The sequence below is a fragment of the Micromys minutus genome (genome assembly GCF_963924665.1).
Source record: "Micromys minutus genome assembly, chromosome: 9".
Classification (NCBI taxonomy): domain Eukaryota; kingdom Metazoa; phylum Chordata; class Mammalia; order Rodentia; family Muridae; genus Micromys; species Micromys minutus.
This window is the reverse complement of record NC_137978.1, coordinates 45,069,895-45,097,473: the sequence shown is the minus strand read 5'-3', so window position 1 is coordinate 45,097,473 and position 27,579 is coordinate 45,069,895. Positions and strand designations below refer to the sequence as shown.

The 27,579-nt window shown below is 45.9% G+C and overlaps 1 protein-coding gene across 12 annotated transcripts in view; it reads right to left on the bottom strand.

Moving 5' to 3' along the window:
• Positions 1 to 6,985: 6,985 nt before the first annotated feature.
• The window catches only part of PUM1 (pumilio RNA binding family member 1), a 109,295-nt gene continuing 88,701 nt past the window's right edge, over positions 6,986 to 27,579 (bottom strand). For 8 of the 12 annotated variants that reach the window (XM_080922075.1, XM_080922083.1, XM_080922079.1 and 5 more), the window contains 8 exons: positions 24,708 to 24,975; positions 23,550 to 23,679; positions 21,692 to 21,826; positions 18,684 to 18,821; positions 16,473 to 16,598; positions 15,649 to 15,770; positions 13,896 to 14,088; positions 6,986 to 8,758 (listed from right to left, as the gene is read on the bottom strand). In XM_080922075.1, coding sequence (XP_080778201.1) covers positions 8,627 to 8,758; positions 13,896 to 14,088; positions 15,649 to 15,770; positions 16,473 to 16,598; positions 18,684 to 18,821; positions 21,692 to 21,826; positions 23,550 to 23,679; positions 24,708 to 24,975 — 1,244 coding nt within the window. In that variant the 3' untranslated portion in view covers positions 6,986 to 8,626. The remainder of the gene's footprint in view (positions 8,759 to 13,895; positions 14,089 to 15,648; positions 15,771 to 16,472; positions 16,599 to 18,683; positions 18,822 to 21,691; positions 21,827 to 23,549; positions 23,680 to 24,707; positions 24,976 to 27,579) is intronic. The other 4 variants (XM_080922081.1, XM_080922084.1, XM_080922082.1 and 1 more) reach the window with 1 other exon arrangement.

Here is a 27,579-nt window from a genome sequence, read left to right as displayed (position 1 = left end):
CTTACCCCCAGGCTATGTTGGGAAGTGTTTGATGAGTGAATTAAAGAGTTATTGAGGGAGCCATACTGTACACCAAGGCCATGCTCAGACACAGCCTAGCACACAGATAATTCCCACCAGCTGGCTGAGCCACGTCTCTCCAATCCTTTGTACCCCTGTGAAACTGTCTTCCTAACTATGGTAGCACCCCAAAAAGGACTGGAGGGAGCATTATCTACATTCCACTCTGTTCAAGGTTACACCCCAGACTTGACTGAGGAGTGATTATCTCTCCACCTGCCTCTCCCAGAGGTTTAGCCAAGCAGATGGGACCCTCAAAACCCCTGGGGAATGGCTGAGATTACAGAGGGCAACTTGTCACCAAGCCCTGCCAGGCACCTGCTCTCTTTGACTCCCTCCCAGGCCTGGTGCTGTTAGGACCGAGTGACTAATTCCCCGGAGAGAGCCCAGCCTACAGTGAATGCCTTGCCTGCTGATTCTGAGGGCTCCCACTCCTCAGTTGGAGAACCCTGGACTTAGAGGTCATTAAGTTGCTTTCGGTCTCACAGGTGGGAAGTGGGTGAGCCAGGATTTGAACCATGAATCTTGACCCAGCTCTTTGGGGGAAAAAAGTTGACATTGTCTAGGTATGTGTATGTGGGGAGGGACTTGAAGGTGGCTTTGGAAGCCAGAAGAAGGCATCAGACCCCCTGGAGGGAGAGGTTTGGGTAGCCATGAGCATCAGGTCTGGTGTGACTGCTGAGACCCAAATTCAGTTCCTGCAAAAGCATTGCAAGTTTGCTAAACTACTCGGTCACTTGACCTTCTCTCGCCTTAGGAAATAAAGTAATGAATTAAAAGTAAAGATAAATAAATGGAGACGGTCTCATCATGTAACCCAGGCTGGCTGGAATTCTTTCAGTAGATCAGGCTGTCCTTTTGAGCACTGGGATCAAAGGTGTGTGTCACCATTGTGTAACCTGGCTTGTTAACCTCAGTGCTGGGTGGTCGGTCACCTTGGGACAGGGGAAGTCCGCACAAGCATATCCTGCATTTTCAGCCTCCTCCCCTCTCCTACCCAAACTTCTGTTTTGCCCCAAGAGTCAGGATGGAGGTCAGAGTCAAGATTTACTTCTGGGAAGTGAAGCAAGGCGGAGGAGTCAGTGACCCCCCCAAATGTAGGAACTGAAACAGGACCCGAGCAGGATCACACCAGACATGGAGGAACCGGAATCATCTTTGCAGAACTTGGAGAGACTCAGAGGTCATCCTTTGCCTTCATGTGGAAACCCAACAGGTCCCTTGGCAGCACAAAGTATCTGGGCCAGAACTGCCAGGGAGCTGCGGGAAGGCAGATGAGGCTTCCAGACTTGCAGCTGGGAAGAGGAAGGGAGGGAGACAGTGGGACTGGCTATGGGACTGACTATAGCGCTGAGAACAGAGCCTTAAAAGTGGGCTGTGCAAGTGAGGGGCCTGAGGTTGTGGCCACACTGTCAACTACCATTCACCTCTGAATGGATCCTTAGACCCAGCCTGGTGCCAGCGCGAGGTTTCCCCCTAGGGAAATCTAGGAGGTCTTCCATATAGTGACATCTCCTGGAAGGCTGGGGCAGACAAGTACTCTGAAGCCATCTGGAGTATGACCTAGAACTTCATCCTGACATTTTTCTCGGGCAGAGGTGGGGACATGCTCTGAGAATCCGAGATTAGGTAGTGTTATTTTTCCTCCAGAGATGAACCGAAGTGCTTGTTCCACCCAGACAGGACTCAACAGCCCATAGAAGGAACCCATCCGAGCCCAGCTTCAGGTGGCTCACAGGAGCATGGGTGACTCACTCAAAAGCAGCTGCATCTTCAAAAGGCCCTCAGAGAGTCTAGGGACAGCTGTCCTGCTGCAGAGGGCCACTGTTCTCCAGGTACTTGTTTCCATTCGCTATTAACTCACACCAGAATGGATGCCATCTCCCGAAGGTGTGCGGGAGTCACCGCAGCACGTCTTCTAGATGGCAACTGTTCTGTCCAAAGAGGAGAAAGCAGCTTGCCTTGCCCTGCCCAGGTCATTCTGTCAGTCCAGTCCACACTGAGAAAGGTGAGGTGACAGGTTCCACGCCACACAGTCTGTGACTGAGCTGTGGACTGGATGGCTCATCCTGGGGTCTCCTCCCTGACAACCTTGTCCAGCTGCCCCTGATCTGTAAAGTCTTAGGACCTCTGCCCAAGACCCTGGCCGAGGTCACAGAACTAGGAAGGCTGTGGGGAAGCTGGGCCTAGACTAATCTAGGTTCACACCTGTCCTCTCTCCTGGGTTGGGGACTGTACTGGCTGGTTTTGTGTCAACTTGACCACGAGCTGGAGTTATCACAGAGAAAGGAGCCTCAGTTGAGGAAATGCCTCCATGAGATCCAGCTGTAAGGCATTTTCTCAACTAGTGATCAAGGGGGGAGGGTCCAGCCCATTGTGGGTGGTGCCATCCCTGAGCTGGTAGACCTGGGTTCTATAAGAAAGCAGGCTGAGCAAGCCAGGGGAAGCAAGCCAGTAACATCCCTCCATGGCCTCTGCATCAGCTCCTGCTTCCTGACCTGCTTGAGTTCCAGTCCTGACTTCCTTTGGTGATGAACAACAATATGGAAGTGTAAGCTGAATAAACCTCTTCCTCCCCAACTTGCTTCTTGGTCGTGATGTTTTGTGGCGGAATAGAAACCCTGACTAAGACAGGGACCCAAGGATGACTGTGGAAAGAGAGAAGAGGGCAGGGAGAGGGGGATGGGAAAGGGGAAAGCACTAAGAGGAAGAAGAGAGAAAAGACACGAAATGAGGGGGTAAGAGAGGGAGGGGAGAAGAAAAAGGGAAGAGGGGAAAGGGAAGGGCATTATCTCAGAAGCCTCTCCATTGTGCACCCAAACTTCTGGGAATAAATTGCACATTTAAAGTCATTTTCTTGGAAGAAAAAAAAATCCTAAAAATACTTTCCCTTCTCTCCCCATCTTGAGACTGGAGCTGAGGGTTAGGAATCCTGCCTTCCCCTGGGCAGTACAGCTTGACTGTTGGCCATGCACAGCTGTTGTTGGGATTAGTACATCTTAGGTTTGGTGGGGGGGGGTGTCTTGTGAAACTGGCATTGACACCCCCTCCCCTGAGAGGCAGAAATCTGCCATGGAAGGTCACAGGGAGGCAGTAACTTGTAGCTGCCCTCAGATGGGGGCAGCCCTGCTGTCTCCAGCAGACTGGTGCTCCCCTTGCCTAGATGGGGGCTGGCAGGGGAACCTGGCAACTCGGACAGGATTAGGGTTGAGTCCTGGAGCCACCAATTCCTGGTATTCAGAATCCAAGTGATGGCACAGAGGTGGATCCTACCACCACCACAGGGGGCTGTCACTCTGTGCCTGAGACTGGATCAGGGAGGAGCAGCTGGAGTGGGTGGCTGTGGGGGCTGGGTCTTTCCCAAGTGTCTAGAACTCTGCTTACAGAGTGCCAGGTGCAACTTCCACAGGAAGCCAGTCAACAACACGCCATCTGAATGTCCCCAGAGCTACAATGCCGCAGGGGACCTTGGGGGCTGCACAACTGTGGACTGGTGGTCCTAGATGAGATCACCACCAGGCAGGACCCCTGCACCGCCCCCACCCCCAGTTAGGCGCTCAGCAAAGCTCCACTTTCTCCATGAAGTGTCCTGGTTTTGGAGACGTGTCATTCACGTCTCAAAGAATCCGAGTGCCTCAGTACAGTTAGGGAAATGAAGGGTAATGCTGTCTCTCAGCTGTATGCCCAGCTCGGGGTCAGCGGCTCCCATGTCCAGTGCAGTAGTTTTTCTCCTCCCATTTTACACAGGAGGAGAAAGCTACAGAGACACATGGAGATGGGGCTATGAAGTTCCCGGATATGCAAATACTCAGAGGTTTGGGCTGTGCTGCTTGGGAGCTTTGATGAGTTGGCTGGGGCCTAGGCTGCCTTGAAGCTGGGAGTGCTCTTCTCAGGTTCCTGACCTCACCAGGATACAAGTTGGGAAACACAGGCCCAAAGAAGACAGAGGCTTCACAGGGGTCATAGAGCAAATCAAAACTGGATCTGAGCTTGGCTTCCCATCCCCAGGGAGGGAAGGTTTGGCCCTGCACACTAGGGATTCCTGGGGAGGAAGCAAAGAAGAAACAAATCTCACTCTATTTCCAGGTCTCAGAAAGCCAGGCCTTGAATCCTGGAGCCCTGGAGACTCCAGTGCTTGCTTTAGGCAGCAGCGCCCTCATGTGATCACAGCTGATAACTACCAGAAATCACAAGTTTCCTGCAACTTGATTATTGAATTTATTTCTGCACAACTGTTTGAGGTTTTGTAATTTAATACTTTTTCATTTTATTTGTGAGTCTTTTGTCTACATGTCTGTCCTTACACTACATGTACACAGTGCCTAAAGAGGCCAGAGGAGAGCATCATATTACCTGGAACTGGAGTTAGGGATGGTTCTGAGGTGCCACTCGAGTGCTGGAATTGAACCTGTCTTTTGCTACCTCAAGTGCTTTCGTGTGTGTGTGTGTGTGTGTGTGTGTGTGTGTGTGTGTGTGTGTGTGTGTGTGTGTACAAGGGTATCCCTGGAGTCCAGATGAAGGCTTCAGATCACATGGAGCTAGAGTCACAGGCAATTATGAGGCTCTTTACTTGGGTGCTGAGACTATATTTGGGTTCTCTGGAGGAGTAAGTAGTATGTGTTCATGTATATACGTGTGGGTACATGTTTGTTCCACCGTGTGCATGTATGTTGGAGGTCAACTCATGGGAGCCAGTTCTCTTCCTTTCACCATGCGGGTTCTGAGGATCAAACCCAGTCACCGGAGTTGGTGGTGAGCACCGGTACCACTGAGCCCTCACGGCCGCTGCTGCAACTCTGGAAGGTAGCAATCACTAGGCCACACAGGCAGAGCAAGATGCAATCAACAGAGTGCTGGACCCTGGCAAGGTTTTCAATGCATTCCAGCTCTTCTGCAACATGGGCTGAAACATCTGGACTCCCACCTGGAGCCCAGCGTGCTCCATCAAACAGTGCCGTGGAGGATCTCACCCAGTGTGGAACCTTGGCTTGTGGATTGGAAATGGACATCCCAGAGCTACCTTCTAGTGTCAGCAGAGTTTGTGTCCAGTGAATTGCATTGGACAAACTTCTTTGCTTAATAGGTTTCTTCTCCTGGGTTTGTCTCTGTTAAGATGGGTCTCAGGCTGGAATATGGCTCAGTGCGAAGAACATGCCACCCAACTGTGAGGATAAAGCCCATGTCAAACCAGATGTAACCACCATGTGATGGGAAGAAGAGATATAATCAACAAAATAAAACCTGTCTCCAAAAGGCTATAAGGTAAGGGTGGACAGGCAAAGGTTCTCTGAACTCCTGTGCCATGGAACAAGCATCCCTTCCAAACCCCCGAGACAGACAGAGTCCTCATGCAGTCCCTGTGGCCGAGATGATCTTAAAACTCCTAAACCTCTTGCCTCGTCTCCCAAGTGTTGAGACTTACATGTCCCCCTCCATGTTCTGTGCATAGCCGGAGTGGGTGGGGGAGGGAAAGAAGAGGCTCTGTACAGTTGACGTCTCCAACAAACAGTAAATAGGGAATATCAAATGTTACTTGTTACATAATGCATTGGGTACTACTCAGTTACAAAATCTCAATCTACCCAACTCCTTTTCAAAGTGCTTAGTATTAGTATTCAGGTAGTTTCCCCTTTTACAGAAAATTGGGAGGATTAAAAGCTCCATTTAATCCTGATTCTGAAGACTCCTGACACATCCAAGGTTTGAAATCGGAGACCATCCCCATTCTAGCAGGGTTTCCTCGCATGTACTTCTCCACTGAAATGCTAAAGAACCCAAATCAAGCAACTACAAGGAAATGCAGAAGGTTAATGAGATCCCCAAGATGTCCCGACACAAAAGACCCCAGCCACTACCCACCTCTCTCAGCACATACCTGCTCTGGGAAGTTCCAACAGGTAAGGTCAGGGCATGGCCCAAGTCCAGCTGTTCAAGTATAATCAGGCCCTCGAGTAGAAATGATCACTTCTCTTTTCTGGCCCAGGGTGCTCGCTGGCATACATGACTACAAAGACTCCTACATGCAGGAGGAGGCCAGGTGAAATTCCAAGTCCTGTGGCCTCCCATCTGCTTTTCCTGGCTAAATCAACCAAAGGTGACTCTTAAAACAGCTGGGTGGACATCCTGAGGACTGGAACTACTGTGAGCCCAGAGGTTGTCAACCTAAGGGTAATCAGAGCAAGCTAGACACTGGATATCCTAAATGGACATTCCCAGGTATGGGAGTTGTCAGTCTCAGAAAGGATACTTCCCAATGCTAAAAATGCCAGAAGCCAAAATGAAAACCCTGCAGGATGATCAGCAGGATAGGGCATTCAGCCATCAACAGACTCGCAAGAGGAGACCTGCACTGAAGAACAAGTTGGGTACTTCCTTCCTCTCTCGATCCGCTCTCTGTGTAGCCTGGGCTGTCTAGGAACTCCATCTATAGACCAGGCTGGTCCTGAACTCAAGACATCTGCCTCTCAAGCTTGTCTGGCAATGTTCTTAGTTCAAACAGTCCCTCTCAGGGAGGAGTGGCTCATAAGACTCAGGAGGTGAACAAAGGCTCATATTTAGGAGAGCAGAAACTGAAGATTCTCATGGTATCTCCCCAGTTTTTATAAAAGGCTCTGACTGTGGAACTGCTTACAAGCTCTGCAACCCAGTAAAACTCACGGGCCCACAGAGATGGGTCCCTCTCTGGGGAGAGCAAGTATGTACCTTGTGTGTCTTGTTGTGTCTGTCCCTAGAAAAGACTAACACAAAACACTGTGAAATCAGACATGAGGTATACTGAACTCGACCTCTCAGGTCAAATTAGGCACAGAAGCCATCAGCTTGACACCCCAGCCCCACCCCACTCTTCCTCTCCAGCCTTGGAGCAGCAGAGGCAGGATGGAGTAAGGCTCACCTGAGCAGGTTTGAGAAGTGAGAGGAATACAAATTCAGATTCCAAAGTTCTGTATTTTTTCAAAATAAAGATCACACATTGTTTAGAGACAATCTACACAAGAGTTACAAAAAATAGTTGCCCAGGCATAAGCATACACAGGTTTGTTAATTATACACATATGGTTACAAGTGTGCTTGCAAAAAGTTCATTGGAAATATACACAAGGCTCTGGAAATGTACACCGTGTAGTGTTACAGTCTATATTCAAACGAGGATTGACAGTATGTTACATTCACTTACAAGTAGACAAAATGCAAAATACAGCTCATCTGTACAAAACGGAGGGCGAGTCACTTTACAAGGGGAGGTGCTGAGCAGGGAAGGGGCAAGCGAAACTTCTGCACGTCCTTTTTGACTGTCACAAAATAAGCAAAACATTACCCTTTTTTAGGATTTAAAAAAAAAAAACACTAGTGTGAACTGAATCATCTGAAGTAACATTTAGAAAGGCTCTCACTACCGTCTCGACTAGCTGACAAACAAACCAAGCTATTTTATTCTTTTTAAACATTAACTAGGCTGTATAAAGAACATTTATTCCTTCAAAAGAAAAAAAAAATTTACTTCTGGTTGAAATTACAATTTACAATATACAACACTATCTGCTACGACCATAAAAGGAGGATATACAGAGTGCACGGGCTGGCTGATTCTCTTCTTACCAAAAAACGTGTTCATGTTGATTCAAACTTCTCCACATTTACATTACAGGTATACAAATGTACAATTGTACAATCAAAAGTATGTCCAACTACTAGGGTACATTATAGATACAGATTAAACATCAAAACAGGAAAATACTACAAATCCGTATATATGCAAAGTCTACACAAGTATACACTATGTATCTATAGAAGCCAGACCAGGAGCAGAGCTGGGTTTTCTCTCATGCTAGATAATCAGATTCTGCTTCCCAGTGTTCACAGAAGGCAACCATAGGCAGCTAGTGGCCACGCCCACTGGCCTGGGCCTCTGGTTCCCGCTCCTCCTGGATCTGGAGGCTCCGCCTCCCCCAGCACAAGGTTATCTCCAAAAAAGTCAAACTCCGTATCACAAGCTGATGCTTTAGCAACTCTGAAACGTTCCCATTTCATATGTATATATGTATATATATTTATATATTTTATAAACAGTGTTAAATGCCAGTTTGAGATCATTTAACTAAAATTCAAATTTCTCAGGTTTTTCTTTTTAATAAAATGAGGAGGTGGGCAAGAGCTATTTGCAAAACTTGCCACAAGGCAAATGAGTTAAAAACCTTTTTTTTGTCTTTTTTTTAAAACTTTTTTTTGTTAAACCAACCACCCTGAAAGTGTCCACATGTGGAATATAGATACAACATTGAACAAAGCACGTGGCCTCCCATGTACACTGATTACCTATGTACAAATTCCTATACACCAGTAAACAGCAGGGCAATTAGTCAATTAAAAAAAATAATTAGTACATGTTATGTGTAATAAAATGAAATTTACAAAGGCCTTTCCACAAGTGGATCTGATTCCGTTTTTGGAGAAGGGAGCAATCCCGGAGCAACCATTGCCCACTTCGAACTCTGAGCTGGGCATCTCTGGCTGCTGGTTGGATCTGCCAGGATCAGTGAGGTCAGCGGGACAGGGATGGATGCACTGCTCAGATGATACCATTAGGGGGACCACAAATGGGCCCCAAGTCCACGCCGTTCTTCATGTAGTACTTCTCTAGCTTGGCCAGGATGTGCTTGCCGTAGGTGTACTTTCGGAGAGTCGCGATGTGTGGCCGGATCTGTAGAGGACAGTGTAGGTGTTACACTGGCCACAGAGGCCCGAGGCATCTCCAGCACCTACCTTCCCAGATAGACACACTATACAGTGCACACATATGGTGCTTCATCCCACAAAGGTACTTTTGTACTCTTATTTCGAGCAAGCCATGAGGTAAAGACAGGAGAAGCTCTTGCCCTAAGCACTGACACAGGACAGAGAGCCCACCCACCACAGAACTGCACAGTACCTACCACAGACAGACACATTTGGGGAACCAGCTGTCTGAACTCACCACTGGGTCCCTGCCTCTCCAAGGCACAGGATTGCTTCCAGTTAACAGTACCAATTGTACTGGCTAGTTTTACATTAACTTTACAAGTTAGAGTCTTTTTGGAAGAGGAAACCTCAATTGAGAAAATGTCCCCACCTGACTGGGCTGTGTGTGGACAAGCCTGTGACACATTTCCTTGTTTGATGATTGATGATCGATGTGGGAGGGCTCAACTCACTTTGAGTGGTGCCACCTGTGTGCTGGTGGTTCTGGGTGCTATAAGAAAGTAGGCTGAGCAAATTACTGGGGCCAAGCCAAGCAAGAAGCAGCAGCACTCCCCATGACTTCTGAATCAGCCCATGCCAACAGGTTCCTGCCCCGACTTCCTTGGATGATGGAAAAACTGTAAGATCAAACAAATCCTTTCCGCCTCAGCTGCTTTTGGTGATGTTTACAACAACAGAAACCCTAACTAAGACATAAGTTGGTACCAGGTCAGGGGTATTGCTGTGACAGACAAGATCACAGTTTAGGGAGGACTGCGGTAGTACCTCAAGTTTGGGCTGGAGAAGCCACAGTATGCAGTATGCCCAGAGCTTGAAGATAATGCTGCTAGTAGTACAGACAAAAGAGAACTGGTTTGTCATCAGGCATTCAAGTGACATCTGTATTAGCCACTAAAGGGAAACTTCTGTTTTGCTGGTACAACTGACACCGGTCAGTGGGGACTGGGATTAAGATCAACATCAGTGAAGCAAATCTCCTCAGGGTCAGTACACAGAAGCTGTAGTCCAGAAGGAGCCAAGAGGCTCCTCATGCTGAAACCAACCTTGGTGATGTGTAAGAAGAGTCTCTTCCAGGTGGAACTGCCTTTTAAGGAGTCACAGAGAAAAACTTGAAGCTTGGCATTGTGGGAAGGTAGAAGGAGCCACTGATGGGGGGCAGCCTCAGAGGGTAGAAGGCCCAAGACTGAAGGAGTCATAAGAGAAGTTGAGACTTGGTAACAATACATCAGGGTCAGAATCCCTGAAGAATACTCAGGAGAGTTATTGGTAAAGGTGGAACCCAATACAGAGACCACAGCATTTTGGAGATGCCAGTGTCATGGGATGATGCTTCGGTGTGGAGAGCCCTTGATGATGCTTCAAGGATATTGGCAAGAATATTTACACTGGGCTAGGACAAAGACCAAGATGAATACAGCTGAGAAATGCATTGTATTCCTTGTATCTTGGTCATCCTGATAAACCCGTAGACACAGTGACCATGGACTTTGTTTATTGCCTTGTTTGTTCCTTGACTATTCTTTGCTAGACTATACCTAGGCTCAAAAAAGTAAACCTGCTTCAGCATTGGCTGGAGTCATGTTACAATGTTGTCTAATTATCTTTTCTTTCTTTAATCTTCACTCCCTCCTCCAAGACCCTGTTGACTGAGCTGGCTTGGCCCCAGAAGCAGCCAGCCTAAACCCAGGAGAAAACTATGTGGGCTGGGGTGGGGGGTGGTGTTCAAACCCTCTGCGGGAACCCAAAAGATCCTGGGTGAATTCCAGAACTTGGACACTGAGCTTTATACTGTTGGGCTTTGGTTTTGCTTTGAGCAACTGTGCCCTACTCTACCTTCTTGGAATAAAAAAAGTATTTAACTTATTTTGCTTTTACAGGAGCCAGATGAGAGACTTTGGAGGTTTAGGAACTGAGGGTATTTTAGAGGCTTGAACTTTTTAAAGAGACTTTAAAGTGTCTGTAAAGACTGCAGGGCTTTAAACATTGAAATGTTTTACATTGTGAGGTTAATATTAATATGAGATCTTGAAGATGAACAAGAAAAGGCTATGCTTTAAAAGTACTAAGATTGTGTGTTAAGCTGACAAGGGGGCTGACTGTGCTGACTAGTGTTTAATGTCAACAAGTTAGTTACTTTAGAAGGAACCTTGATTGAGAAAATGCCCCCAACTGATTGCCTTGAGTGCCGGACTGTGGTGCATTTTGTGGATCCAGCCCACTGTGGGTGGTACACCCCTGGGCAGTGGTCCTGGGTGCTATAAGCAATCAGACTTATCAAGCCAAGCCAGCATGCAACATTCCCCCAGTGCCTCTAACACCACTTCCTGCCTCCAGGTTCCTGCTGTTGAATTCCTTCAACAATACAGTAAGTAAGCTACCAGTTTTTTTAAGATGTGATAAAGTTGCTTGTGGTCACCTTGCTTTTTCACAACAATAGAAACCCCAACTAAGATACAATAAGTAGAAAAAGAGACAAATGAAGAGGACGGACACTGTGCCAGCGCAGCTGAAAGGCGGCTCTACCATCTCTCCAAAGACACACCAGGGATAAAGAATAGCAAAAACCAGAAACGTACTCTTCCAGCACTCATGATACATCTCTGGCATCAGTCACCACCCTCCATGACTTATTCCTCCATCCTGAGCTCTGGTCACCCCTGTGGGCATTCTTGTCCTGCATCTGTTCCTGTGCACGCAGTTGAGGGGGGAACGTTACTTGGAGCTCAGAGTCAGTTACAATGCTGACTCCCTTCTGCTCAGATATTAATCTTTCCACCCAGGAAGCAGAAGATGGGTTAAGGGGCATTTTACCTGTGTTTCCAACCCCAAATCATCTCAAGGAGTAACATGCCAAAGTAGATGGGTGGTAACCCACCCTGAAGCCTGCAAGGTCAGCAGTTAGTCTGGTCAACTGCAAGCTCAGAGCAAGGGAAGGGCCAAGAAGCTCTAGAAATTGCTATGAACCCACACAGGCCAGGAAACAGCACACCTCCATCTGGGTACCTACAGGGACAGTGGATGGTAACAAACAGTCCTGAGTTCTAGGTAGCAATCTATATACCTTCCCAAGTTTGCCTATCCAAAGAACCCAGGAGTGCTGCACCCCCAGGTATGGTAAGAACCCAGTCCTCAACAAGGGCTTCTCTCAGACTCTAGTGCCCTTGCTTTGCACACACCCCCAATCTGAGTGTAATCTGGCTTTCACCATTCTTAACCTTCACACTCCTCCCCTTCCATCTTTCCAGCTTTCCTGCACTCCATTTTTAACTTGACTAATAAGCTATGAATGGGAACCCTCTGCTCTCCTCCCACACACCTTAACTTCATGAAGACAGTTCCTGGCTGTCCTTAGCCTCTTGATTTCAGCTTCTACTGAACACCTCTCTCTTCAGTCTGACAAATACTACCAGCCATTAGGACAGCTGCTTCCACGACTTTCCCTGAAGTTACAGTGGTGGTGCAAGAGCAGGAGAGTTCTTTAAAGTATAGTCCTGGGTCTCAATGATTGTTCCACTAAGCCTGACAACCTCCAGGTTCCATCCTCAGAGCCCACATGGTAGGAGAAAAGAAATCAAGTCCTCTGACTTTCATATTCATGACACATAAAGTACAAATGAAATCTAAAACTAAAAACAAGAGTCTCCTCTCTGGTCCCCAAGCCTTTGTCACTGTGTGCCCTCCTCTTCCTATACTTCCAGCTCCTACATACATCAGCCCCACCACACAGCACCTTCATATATCAACAAGGTGAGAGACTCAGCAGACTCAGCCTTAAGTGCTCCAGGCTCCACCAGCCTTCACCTGCCACCATCTGCACACTGCCTGGTAGTAGAATGGGTCTGAATCAGAGCTGGTGGGATCCTGTCTGGCTCAGAACGAGTCCATAACAAAGGTTCTCATTATCGAACTTTGTCCTCAGTGAGGGCAAGTGGGTCATCACCGCCAGACAACAGCAACCCCACCGCTGAGAAGGGTGAGGGAGCTCAGAGCACCAAGGCTGAGGAGTGCAGGCCAGAGGCCTTGGCACCACCTGGCACAAACAGGTGATGTGTGTGCCTTCCCTACCTGTGGGCCTCTTTGGTGACTCCCCCATCAACCCCTACCCACAGCAACTAACTAGCTGCTTGAGCCTCTGTTCCCTTTCTCCTGTCTAACTCTCCCCAACCTTGATTCTGCAGAGGAAAAGGTGAGCACACCCACCCCACCAGCATTGTTTTCCACTGCTACTGTACACTACAAGGACCATTAAGTCAGGGACCAGGCCCTAGTCATGTGTTGTGTTGCCCACCGCTGACACATAGCAGGCAAGCTTCATGTGACTGGTGAACAAGAGGAAGAGCAGAGATGGCACGTGGGCTGAATCACAGTTGAGGTTTGCTGGAGGGTTTGGTGCCACTTGTGGAAAATGAGCAGATTTTACCTCCCTGGACACACAGCAGGAATGAGTGAAAAGAGGAAAGGGGATACAAGAAACAGGCTGCCTACGGACTGATAATGTGACCTCAGACCAAGGATCGGTTTACCTTACAAACATGTGCCTGCAATTCTAGCACTTTGGAGGCTAAGGCAGAAAGATCCTGATTTAATAAGGCCAATAACAAAGTAAGCCCCTGCGCACATACACAGGCTGGGGTGTGGCTCAGTGGCAGAATGCTAGCCTAGCACACACCAGGCCTGGGTCAGCCTCAGAACAACATCTGAAAACAGGAAATAAGCTTCTTCAAGGACCAGCAACATAGTTCAGTTGGTAAAGGGCTCTTGTCATCAAATCTAACTACCTCAGAGTGATCTAGACATGCACGATAACATCTACACTCAATAAAATGTTAAAAAACATGTAGTGCACAGGTATATATGTATTCAGACAAAACATCCACAGCCATAAGAGAAAAGAAAAATGAAGAAAATTAAACAATACTCCCACACTGAGTTGAGGGTAGGAATGGCAAGCACAGAAAGACCACAGTGACTCCACAAAGAACAGGGAATACAGAACAAGCCTGGCACAAAAACACAAACAAGCACAATGTCTGCTGTCCTCTCTGAACACTTTCCATCTGGTCCTTTGCCCACTCTGGGCTGGTACCCAATTTGCTTACCTTGTGCATGACAATCTTCCGCTGACCTGGCTCAGCCACATCGATCATCTTCTGGACCACATAGTTGGCATACTGATCCTTCATCATGGTGTATAAGGCACTGTGGGGACCATCGTTCATGGTGCATACCTCATCAATGAGCACAGCACGCTCTGTACGCGAGGCGTGAGTGACACACTTTTCCACAACATTGCTGTCACAAGACAAATTAAAAGGAACAATCAGAAAACATCCCCTCTTAGACTACATTTCTCAGGATGGACATTGAGGGGAGATGGCACACATGGGGAACTCATTTCCCCAGGGTCTGGCTCTATAATATCAGAAACACTGGGGTGTCCAGCAGTGAGTCACCTGAGCTCCAGTGTTCAGGAGAGGGGCCCTGACCTGCTCACCTGAGATAGTAATGAGCGTGAGAAGCCGACAGACCGACACGGTTCACCACAGAGCTTCCTGACAGCTCAGCTGGCTTGCATCACTATTTCAACACACATCAAGACTTAGGACGACTCTGCTTGTCACAGCTTCCATGCAAGACACAGACACTGGCACATGGCAGCATACCAGGCTCAGTCAAGGTGGCCCACAGCACAGCCAGCTGCCCTGTGCTGTGTCAGCACTTGTGACCACCTCACACACCTCCACTGGGAAAGCAGTAAAGGAGAGCTTCCATGAAGGCAGAGTTTTGTAACCAATGTTAGAAAAACTGCCACACTGATGACTAGTCACCAAGCAGAGCAATTCCTCTTATTGATTGCCTGCCTTTATTAGATGACATGTACCCTCACCTCAATTCCATGGGCACAAAGCTGTGCAAGTCAACAATACAGTGTGCTATGTGGACCACTGTCACTGACCCTAATACCCAATACCCAGAATTAAGTACTGAGTCGGCAGGAACTGGGGCTTTGCAAAGGAGGAGAACGTTGGGTCCAAAACCCTCGAGGAAAAAAGACTAAAAGAAGTTTCATCTGCCTAAAGCAGACTGTAAACTCTAGAAGTACAACTCCAAAAGTGACCCCTGCAGGCATGTGGCCTGCCAGCCTCTCTAGATTAAGTCACACGTAAATCCTTTGATTAATTTACTCCATCTAAGCTCCACACGGGCACCATGGAAGATATTCATGAACACGCACAACACACACACACACACACACACACAAAATATGTTTAATTAAAAGTGGGTATTAATGAATATCAATGTAAGAGCTGACACCCATGAGTCATGCTCTCTGTCTAGTTAATCCCATAAAAGCCCCTGGGAAGAAAATATTAGAAAACTAAGCAGTATTGTTCTTCTATGAGCAGTGAGAAAGAATGAATCTGCTCAGAAGACCACAGAGGCCAGGATTTCTCAAGCCTGCTGCTACCCTAAAACTGAGAAGTAGAGGCCTGGGCAGGTCTGACAAATGACCCCTCTCAGGTAAAGAGAGGTGAGTGGAGAATACCTCGAAATGCCCATTCTAGGGAAGAAACAAACAGGCCAAAAATAATATGTCAGAAACAGCCCTTAGATTTCCATGGCAATTACAAAGGAGTAGGAAGAACACTTAACACACTACTTGACTTTTACAGCAGACAATATTTAACAGAGACCCACGGCCCTCAGGTTGTCCTCTAGCTTCCATACATACACCTGGTGCAGTGCACATGGGCACACATAGTCACAAGCACACAAACAAGTAAATGTAAACTTAGGGAAAATATTCTACAGCTGAAGTGCTGCCCAATCCTTGCTCCCCAGAGCACACACCTTGCAAATTTGTGCTGACTCAATACAAGTACATTGCCTCGGATCTCGGCTACAATTTTGCTTTTATCCTCAGGACGACCATGCTCCAGTACATGTTGGATTACATAATTTCCATACTGATCCTATTTGAGAAGCAAAAAAAAACAAAACAAAACAGAAAAAAACAAAAACAAAAAATAAAATATACATAAAAAACAGTTCTATGGATTACTAGGTCCTCCATCTAATTACTGTCTATCACTCTTGAGAGGCAGGGGGTGGGGTAATGACAGAAAAGCACTCCAGTACATCTGAATGGGAAGGATCCTGCTAGAAAATTTTAAATATTTAGGTGGTAACAATTTCCCTCTCATTACAAAACAAGAACATACTGTTACAAGACAGCAGACTATTTTTCTCTATATATCTATGCTCTTAGTTTCTAGCTGGGCTTTGCACAAATACTCACTACAAAAAAGTAGGCCTATAATCATTTTAGAATTGAGGAAGGAGTGTTTGGGGAATAAAGAAATGTTTTCCTCTAATAAAAACTGCAAAAGTTTTGATGACATCTTTCTAACACTCAGGGTTGTTCATTACTGTGCCAGCAGAAGCAGCAAATACCAGAAGACTAGGCCAGCGGCACGAGTGATTGTGTGCTGATGGAGTGGGGACCTTCAACCAACTCATGAGCCATGGTTTCAAATCATTGTCTATATTCATGGAACACACAAAGCTCTGAAGGGCACTGATGACATGTTAATACTTTCTGCCAATAAAACACACACTCCGGGCCTATACGAGTCAACAGAGGTCTGCAGCTCCTCTTCTGGCAACAATAGTACCTGCACAAGCTGCTCCGTGTGCTGGTGAAGCTCCTCGAGGATAGGGAGGGTCTGGTCAGGGAGACAGTGCTCTAGGATCCTTTGGATCACCCTACAGCCATAAGGGTGCGTAGACAACGCGAACACCTGAAGTAGACAAATTTAAGACAATCACTTCAGTGCTAGCACATCATGACCCTACCCCTCTTGCTTCACCGATAAACTTAACCCACTTATGTTGTTTAGAAATTCATATTAGTGTGTAAAGTAATTGAAACAAACTTTTCCAAGAAGCCTAAAATGAAATGGAAACAAGTCAAGGTGATATAAACTCCTCAGGAAGCAGAGGCAGGTGGACTTCTGAGTTCCACAACAGCCTGCTCTAGAGCTCCAGGACAGTCAGAGTTACACAGATAAATTCTGTCTCAAAAAACAAAAACTAAAACCCAAAAGTGTCAACCACCTGCCTTTTCAAAAGATAGGATGAAAAACAGAAGAGGGAGAAACTGGGCATGTGGCTAGCACATTTAATTTCAGCACTCTAGAGGCAGAGACGAGGATCTGCTCCAGGGTAGCCAGGGTAGCAAAGTTAAAAAGGTTCCAGTAGGCACTCATTGGTGGAGGCTCGTCCAGCATACAGGCAACCATAAAGAAGCCCACATACCTGGAGAAGCAACTAAATCTAAATGCTCCCATATAAATAAACTGCTGCTCAAAAGGCTGGCTAGGGTGCTGTTAGGTTCAGAGCTATAAGAAAGTGCATGAAATTTTTAACTGTCCTGTTTTGACTTGACTTTTGTGGTACTGGGGATTGAACCAGGAGTTCTTTCTTATGCTAGGTAAGTACAACCACTCAGCTGCATCCTCAGCCTACATCTCCAGGTCCGGATTCTGGCTTTGCCCAGCTGTATGGAAATACTAATGTGAGCTCAAGAGTTAGTGTCTTTAATCCTAGAACTCAGAAAGCCAGGATAGGAGTATCATGAGATTCAAGGCCAGCCAGGTCTACATAGTAAGAGCCTGCCTCAAAACACCACTGCAGTGCATGGTGGGAACTGCCTGTCTCTGGGTCTCATTTTCACTTTCCTCCTAATGAATGGAATAGATGATTTCCGTATCAACTGGCAATCTGGGCTTCTGTAAATGTTTATTCATGTTTTCTCTATTTCTCCTACCACATACTTTTTTCTTGGACTGTAGTAGTTCTTTATCTAATCTAGCTGCCAACTCTTGCAGTTCCAACAGGATGGCATTTAAGCCCTGAACTGGAGGCAGGATTGTGGCTACAGCTGCACACCATGGGTTCCTCACCACTCCCTCGAAAGAAAGCACAGCAATCATTTTTCTCCTTTGTTTTACTTTTGTTGCAAACTGTTATTAATCTAAGGTTTTATAGATTAAATTATAGACATTTAATTAATTTTTTATAGATTTTAATTTATGTGTGTGCCCACCAAAGCCAGAAAGAAGTGTCTAATCCCCTGGAACTAGATAATTGAGTAGTCATGTGGGTGCTGGGAACCAAACCCAGGTCCCCTGCAAGAATAACAAGTGATCTTAGCCACTGAACCATCTTTCTAGCTCTAATAATAACATCTGAGTGAATGAATTTGTCTTCCCTCCCCTCCACTAACCCTGAAATTCCCAGTAATCCCTGGGTTCTGAGTCAGCAAGATGGGGGGAAAAGTACTATTTTTGGCAAAGAAACTAACAATGATATCCAATTTAGAGCCACTTAGAAAAGTAATGGCAAAATAAAGTGACAACCTTAGCCGAGGCGTGGCCATATACACTTGGAAGACTGGTATACTACAAATTGGAGCCTAGCCTGGGCTACATGGCAAGATCACATTTTAGTAACAGAGCAGTGATTGTGCCTGGTGGTGAGCATTCTGTAACATTTTAAATAATCATGTTCCACACACCCTCAGAAAGCTATAAGCAAAGACACTTAGTTATTTTAAGGATACATTCAATCATAATCTGCAAGATTCTATCTTAATTTTTTATGTAACAAAAGATTTGAAAAATCAGGATAATAACTAGCCATGGAAAAATAATCCTTCAGATATTAATACATCTTAGCAGTTTTGCTGCCAACAGCAGAACCAAAGAGAGTAAAAGGAAGAGACCTGGTGACATGTTCAGGTTGATGCCACTGCTATGACTGCTTCTAAACACAGAGTAAAATAAATGCCTAGCTAGCTAAACAACATGACCTAAGTAACTTACCTGCCCCTTGAATGCATCGATGATGAACTGCAAAGACTGGGGCTGCACACATTCAATGCACTTCTGAACCACATGGTTGCCATTCTGGTCTTTCACACACTTCAGGACATGGCCATCTAGCTCGCGCACCATCTCGTTCTATTGGAGATAAAGATTGAGAAGGCACCACTAGAATCACAGCCAGCAAACATCCAGATAGTCCCCACTCCCTACCAAGCAGCAAGCACTGCACAGATCCATAACAATCAAAGCCAACTGTAGCCAAGCAACATAAAAGCAAGTGAAAGCAGGTGGGACATAAAACTTGTCTAGGCTCCAAAAACCATGACACCAGCCGGGTGTAGGGGAACACACCTCTAACTCCAGGCCTCAAAAGCGAAGGCAGAACTTAAGTTGCTACATAGCAACTTCTAGGCCAGCCTACACTACATCTATCAGAACCTACTTTAAAAAACATGCCAGGGTTTGGTAGTACAACTTGTACTATACGTGCTGATGGGATGGCAACAGGTTCAAGAGTTCAAGATTAGTTTTATTTACAGAGACAGTTCAAGGCCGACCTGAGCTACACGAGACTCTGAAAACTGAAAAATTACAAAAGTCATCTTCAAATAGAAAAAAAGTTATGAAGTGTGCAGGACTGAAAAGCTCATACAATTCAGCACACTTATATCCTGACAATCATGTAAGCTCCTATTATTAATAAGAGCACTAATCCAGATTGTACCCAGGTGAGAAATAGCCAAGAGCCAAGTGTGCTTAGCTCCCTCCTAACACATCACACAGGAAGCATGGGAGCAGACAAATCACAAAACGTGTTCAAAAAGACCTGGACTGCCAAGCCTCAAACCCAAGCAACGGGGCACCATGATATAGCCTGTGCTTGCTGGGAAACCACCTGTCAATTCTATAACTCCCCGCAGCCCTTCCAGCCACAGAAAAATAAGCTGACAAGTGAAGCTATATATTTAAAACATAAACAAACAAAAAGAAAAGGAAAAAAAAAAAAAAGCCAAGTAATTCTAGCATTTGAGAGTCGAAGGCAGGAAGACTACCTCAAATTCAAGGCCAGCTGGGGATATACACAAGTCCCAGACTTGCCAGGACATAAACTATAGACAGCCATTGGTGGTGTGATACACACCTAGGGAGACTAAGACTGTTCGAGAACCCAAGAGGTTTAAGGTTAACCTAGACATGCCAAAAACATGTCTCAAAGGGCTCCTACCTTTGGTAGAGTCAAAAAGGACATGGAGACAGACAAAAAGAGATACAATACCAATTTCAGAGCAGCCACACTGACTCGCAGTGTCTAACTACTTTTCCACCAAGGTGCACTGATTAGCCAGCAGGAATGGTTTTCAGTTCATTAATGGTGTCCAAACAGTGACAAAAGACAACAGATAGAGTGCAACAACAATGGGTGTCTGCGTGTGCGCTGGAGTCAGCTGAAATTGTGACTGGAGCCTTCTTCATGGCACCCACTCCCTGCCTCACATCACCTATGGAAATGCAGAACCTGGTTGGCCAGCCATCTGTCCCCCAATTTAACTGCTGATTCTATCTGCACTTTGTATTTCGGCTAGAATGGCACAGCCATTTTAACATACCACCACTCATGAACAGTGATGGATCCCTAAGGTGCTAATGCAGAGCAAGTGAGATATCACCTAACAGGAGACATTACATTCACAATCACAACAGCTTAGTCTAAAGGACCATTTACTAACTTAACATCAGAGCCTTATTTTTGGCCAGGGATACATAGTCACAGAACCAATAAAACTCTAAAAAAGCAAGCACAGACCACAGCAGAAAAGTAGTCTAAACAGAGAAACAGGGCTTAAAAAGGGACAAATGTTAAAAACTCTGCCTAGTGGCACGAGCCCACGACCCCAGCTCCTCAACCAGGCAGGGGTCTGTCAAGGCAGGCAGTTATGCAACCTGTATGAAGTCTGAGATTTGACCCCAGCATTGCCAAAAAAGTGGGAAGAGGAATAACCAGAGAAAAGGACAAAGAGGAGAAAAAAGACATAAAAAGGCGAAAGGCTGGCAAGCAACTCCTCAGTGAGGAAGTAGAAGACAATATATGAAAGGGTCAGAACAGCTGGTTTCTTTTGGTAAGTGGCTACATGATCGAAGAGAAAGGAGCTTCCATGTGGGGGGAAAAAAAGCAACAGAATTAAAGATGATTCACTAAGCCACAAAAAATCCTGAGATTATTACAACTCATAATTTGGAGTGAATGACAAATGACAATAAATAAAAAGTGCCAGCCTCACGTCTGCCTGTGATTGGAGAATGGGGTTTGGCTATCTAGCTTTCTATGGGAGGCTTCAAACTTGGGGTGATCCTGAAGCATCTGGCTCCCAATGTGCTGGGATTCCACTGTCTGCAACTACACTCAGCTAGAAGGTGCTTCTCAACTGTTCTGCACATGTGGCCCTAGGTCTGTCCCAACCAAACCCACCTTCACAGCATTTTCAGATGCCTAGCTATGAGACTCAGCCTTAAGTGCTCCAGGCTCCACCAGCCTTCACCTGCCACCATCTGCACACTGCCTGGTAGTAGAATGGGTCTGAATCAGAGCTGGTGGGATCCTGTCTGGCTCAGAACGAGTCCATAACAAAGGTTCTCATTATCGAACTTTGTCCTCAGTGAGGGCAAGTGGGTCATCACTGCCAGACAACAGCAACCCCACCGCTGAGAAGGGTGAGGGAGCTCAGAGCACCAAGGCTGAGGAGTGCAGGCCAGAGGCCTTGGCACCACCTGGCACCTCCCTGTAAAACTGTAGCTACTCAGGCTACACTGGAACCAAAGAGATGAGGCTTCAAATTAACTGATCCACTGGAATCTTGTAAACTAACCGGGCAATTCCTGCTTGCTCTGCCGATGGGAAGCCATAAGCACAATCATAAACCAGCAAAGGACGTCCAGACTGACAGTCTTCACAGTCGACTGCACGAACCACAGAGAAACACCAAGAGAAAAGTGAAAAGGAAACTTACAATTACCTGCTGGTCTGAGGGAATAAATTCCAAAGCTTTCTGGATGACTCGGCAGCCATACATCTGCAGCGCCAATGACAGGACGTGGCCTCGAATCCGTTCGGCCAAAGCCAGCTTCTGATCATGGCTGCCAAACTAGACAGGACATATGAGAGACACCGTTAATTAAGTAAAAGAGGAAGTCCAGAGAAAACAAACTTTTCCATAACCTGTGTAGTGTCCAGCCTCCGCCTCTTGCTGTCCTACTGCCTACAATCAATCGTACCTTAAAGAGTCCTGAAGAATTAAAGCATAGAAACTAATTTCTGAAGGGAAGAAGCTAGACACCTGTTATTCCAAGCCAGCTGCAGGAATGGGACCATCTTCAAGGCTCCATATGTCTCATAGTAATGTAGTTAATTGTGTTGCATAGGCAGACATGTGCAAGATCTGTGGTTGGCAAGCCTTCCACCCAAGTGACTCTGCCAAGTGTGAGGTGAAGCACACACAATACTCTCATGAATTCATGTCTTTCAAAGACTGTTCATATGAACAGGAAGCCTTTGCAAGGAGAATGTCACTTGAAAGGTGACATTGCAGAGTTACAGTTCTCCCAAAAGTTGTTTTCAAACCTTGACTTTTTGTAGTCATTTGAATACAACCATCATGGGACTGTCCAAGCCTATATGTTCTACCCATGGGGTCTAGAGAAGTTCTCTGGCTTGTTCTAAACCACAGGACTACATACATGCCACATTCGTTCTGATATCCAGCTACATAGCACCCTAACTCAATGACATCATCAGCAGTGAAGAGAGAATCAGAGGCACAGCGGCCAGTTTCTTAGTGCAGCTGAGTGTCTGTGAGGAAGTGGACAGGTAAAGTCGAGAGAGCCACTCTTAAAGTTCCATACAAATAAAAGACCGTGAAAATCTGCAGATGTTAGCAGATAAGCTCAGAGTTCCTGCAGCTGTTCCCAGACCCAATCCTTTCTCTCAGTGTTTCTGCATCATCCAACAGCTGGAAGCTGCTGACAATAATAAGCAATGACAATAGCATTATGATAAATGTTAATAAAAAATTTTTAAAAATCCACAAGTCTTTGAAATTTGAGGGAGCAGACAATATTCATCACTAATTTACTCCCAAAGACTCAATCAAGTTAATGGGCAAAAGAAGGTGACAGGGCCAAGAAAGTCCCCACACATAGCCTCAGGCCACAGTGGAAAAGCTGAGGCTGGGGTACAGAGCCAACTCCTAGCTATCTTCCATTGCTTTTCATTTTCACACTGTATTGCTATAATACCCTTAAACTACCCATGTGACCATCTGAACCACTGAGGTAGAAGCTGAGAGTGGGGCTCAGCACTTAGGGCAAGCATCACTCTTCCAAAGGATCTGAGTTTGATTGCCAGCACAACCACTTGATTAAAGGGATTATGGCTTAGGCCTCCTCAGGCAACTCCCAACCCCATATATTAACATGTTTTAAAAAAAAAAAAAACAACCAACCAACCAAACAAACAAACAAAAAAAACCCTCTTTTAATGCACTCAGATGGGGCGGTACACACCTTTAAGTCCAGCATTTGGAAGACAGAGGCAGAGGCAGGTGAATGTCTGTGAGTTCAAGCCCAGTCTGGTCTATATTCTGTGCTGGGTCTCACATAGGGGCAGTTATCACACCATACTCTCAGAGCATCTAACACATTGAGGACCAAAATAGTGGCTGATAAGGAACTGGGGAAACACTAAACACTCTTCCTCGAGCAGACCATAGCACTTCATTTTAACGGCTGGAATGAGCTGTTGTGCTTCAAAAAGCCAATAAAATTCAAATGCTCTGAAGATGTCAAAGTGCAGAAAAAATGAAGACATACTTCAAAGAACTTCTGAATGACGTAATTTCCAAACACATCCACCATAAGTTGGTACGCAGCCTGGAGGATCTCGTTGAAGACAAGCTGGCGCTCAGCTGCTGTGGCACGTTCTAGTTTCAGCTGAATGAATCTGGAGAACAGAATGAAGGGGTAATGAAACCACACACAGAGAAGACTTGCAATGTGAGGGTGATAAGTTTTGCAACATTTGGCCCAATAAATGCACTGAGTCTTGTTTCCTTTGCTTGTGTTTTAAGGGTCTCACTATGTAGACTAGGCTGGACTCAAACGTAAGAAAGATCATCCTGCCCTCTGCCTCCCCAAGTGCTGAGATAGCAATTTCTCATCAGAAACTTATGGTCCTTACCACACCCTATAACCGGTATCAGTAAAGAGAATCAGTCACTAAGTTTCTGAAAAGGTGGTCCCTGGTTGACTTCTTCAGGAAAACCCTTGCTGTCTCTGCATCTGGCCTCTACTCTCAGCAGAAGTACCAGAGCGGGGAGACCATTAGAAGTTTCCCTGAACCTGGACAGAGAAGAGAAAACCCGCAACAGAGATGGGAGGGAGAATGAGTGGCCCTGTCTCACCTCACTGAGTCCCTAGGCATAGTGCACCCCTCTGCCCCTGAAGCAGCAGGGATGAGAGCAAGTGGGAACTGGGGATCCACACTGCCATTTAACAGTGTCTCCTCCATAAGAGGTCTTATGGTGCTGACCTGTGCACAGGGCTTCCTGGGAAGATTTCTTTGTGCAGAGATGGTTGTAACTACTGTACAACAAGATGTTTGAACTTGTAGTAATCCCCCTGCCTCTGTTTCATTGGTACTGTGATTATAGGTTATATGCAACCATAGCCAGAGGCAAACAGCAGCATTTTGAAATTCTTGTGAAGTAGAAACACAGAGTACTTGCTCATAAAGGTAACAAAGTTGCTCAAAGACAACCATGGTGCGAACCACTAAGAACTATTTTAAACATGTGGCCATCTAATGAGCCCCATGCTCAAATTCCTCTGAAACAAACACTGAGAGACAAAGCAGAGGTATATTGTGAATCACAAAAAGGCAGATGTTTCTGTGGTGTGGTTTACCTATCTGAGACATGGAATTCAGGGCACAGATTTCAGTTACTTTGAGGGCCAAAGCCAGGTCCTTACCTAGAACCATGCTGGTCTTGGGAAAATTCCATTATATGCCCAGCAATCTCCCGCAGTTGTAAATTAGGGTACCGGTTGTTTCGAAAATCTTCCAGAAGTCTGCTCCTACCAGAGGGCATAACATCAGACATTCCATATCTTAATCGAGAGGAAGAAAAGAGAGTGCTGCTGGGGCTGAAGAGGCTGGAGGCACTGCTTGCGCTTCGGTACTTGGCTTCGGCACCAGGAGCAGCAGAGATGTATCTTCCACTGCCGTTTGTGAGTCCTCCTGTTGATTACAGAACAGAAAGACTTGAGTCCACACTTAGGGAAGGAGCAACCCTGCACCACCTCCACACTCCTGCACCACCTGCACCACCACTCTACCTCCATGCCTCACTGTTTCTCTTCTCTATGGCACTATGCTAGGACCAGGCAATTTTCCCCGCTACCGTGGCTTTCTAAGGCTCACACACCAATCTGAAGAAAACATTAAGAAAATGAGATTAAGGAAAAAAATGTTCACTTTAGGCTTCTTGTTTGTTTTGGTTTTGTTTTAACCACTGCTAGCAAAAGTAACACTGCTAGCAAAAGGCTGAAGGCACGGGTCAAAGATGAACCATTTGCTAGCATGTATCAGAACCTAGGTTCAATCCCCAGAACTACCTAAAAAGGAGAAAATAAAACCAATAAAAAGAATAGAGCGACATACAGTATTTCCTTAAAAAATTAAATGAGACACAGCAACTACAGTAAGGATTCAGAAAATACAAAGCACACACTGAGGCAGCTTCTGAGCTTGTTCACTCCAAGCACTACAGGGACTCTCCATTCCTAAGTAACCTCTCCCTGCTGAAGTCCGAACTTTCAGTACAAATGGGTGTGGATACAGCACTTGCTTGGGAATGTCCTGGTGCTGTAAGGAGAGGGAACGAAATCAAGACATCCTAATTTATGTACAGAAAATCCCTGGAAAACTTTGGGAAGGAGTAATTCCAAGGCAGAGGGTAGCTTTAAGGTCCTTGTCAACAGGCAATGTGAACATTTCCTATGAGACAAAACTCATGTGGTACAGCAGTGAGACTCTCCGTACGGCCTGTGTGCTGCTGCTCTGATAGGTGACTAAGTTATAATGTGCATCCCTACACAGTAAGATGGCATCACGACCATCTGCTTAACAAAAAGCATTGCTGGGCTAGGGTGTAGGTCAATGGTAGAGTCTGTACCTAACACAGGTATGACACTGGACTCCACCTGGAAAAACACAGGCACACCACACGCGTGCACACACAAGAAAGTAGCATAGTAGGTTAACAGATACATTTTTTCCCTCAATCATTCTTACAATGGCTCACATAATTTCTGTTGTAGTTTTTTGGTTTGTTTTGGTTTTTCAAAGACAGGGTTCCTCTGTGTAGCGCTGGTTGTTCTCAAACTCAGAAAACCACTTGCCTCTGACTCCGAAGTGCCAGGATTAAAGGTGTGCACCACCACACCTGGCTTGGTGCATATGGTTTAACTTTTACTGTACGACATCAAGAACATAAAATCTTTGGTTTTTTTTTTTTTTGGCATTTGGAAAAAAGGCTGCCATGGGGCAGTCTGTGCAGTGTGTGCTACTCAAAAGCTCTACCACTGAAGTGCACCCCAGCACCAGGATGTTTTTCCCCACCCACTGTAAACAAACCAACCTAAAACAGCTAAGTATTGAGAAACACCACATCAACTCCAAATCCACGGACATTCAACACGTCCATCACCATGTGCTCTGAACAGCATTTAATGGCAACTACAGAAACCTAATGGCTTTCATCACAAATTCCAGGACACAACTTCCAAAGTGACAACAACAGCTACAGTAACAAAGTGTAACCTATAGTTAGTTAGTTCTTCACAGGTGCTGCCTATGGTTCTCACGGAGAACTAGGAGGAAAAATCCAAAATGCATCCAAAAATGCAATGCATAGTCCTAACTGCCAGAACAAAAGAAAGCCAGGCCCTTGGCCAAAATGCCATGTGCCTTGTGTTTAGGCTCAGCTCCTCCAGCCTTCATCGTTCTTCAGCGTGTCGCTAATTCTCATGTGCCACAGCACCACACAAGTACATTTGTTCAAGAAGGAAGGAGCAGCCAAGCAAATTCTCTCAGCTCTGAATTCTCAAGAGCTTTCTACAGCACAACCTACGGGCTGCAGAAAACCATGTGCATGGAGAAATGAACCAGAGAGCCGAAACATCACAGAATAGATTCATGGGTAAGCTGGGCAGACAGCACTAATATCAGACTTCTGAAACATCCACAACAGAGTGGACATCAACCCTCACTCCTTTCCTGAAAGAGATCCTTTAAGCATAAGTGTGCACCCACAGGCTCCATCTAATCCACATGTACACTGCAGAAGGCTCTATGACAACAGCTCCACTATGTAGAAGAAATGTTTGCTTTGATTCACATTTTCTATGTTGTTCCCAAGCTTGTGTATGTGTGTATACATACAATGTAAATATGTGCAATGTGAAAAAGAGATTAGAGGAAGGGTAATGCAAGTGGAGGTCTAAAGACAACCCTTTCGAGTTAGTATCATTTTTATGTGAGTCTTGGGCAACCAAGAGAGGTCACCAGGTTTACATGGCAAGAGTTGTAGCAGCTGAGCTATGGAACCAGCCCCAATTGTGTTATAAATGAAGATGAAACGGACAAATCTCCTGGAGAGCTCAATCACCATTACCATTACCGAACCTGACTTAAGAAACACAAAACCTGTTTCACATCCAAGCTAGTCTACACAGTGAGTTCCAGGACAGTCAGAGTAAAACCCTTTCTCAGAAAATAAAACAAAACCAGCGGGTCATAAGGATAATGACAAGTGGTGGTGAATTAAAACACACCTCTAAT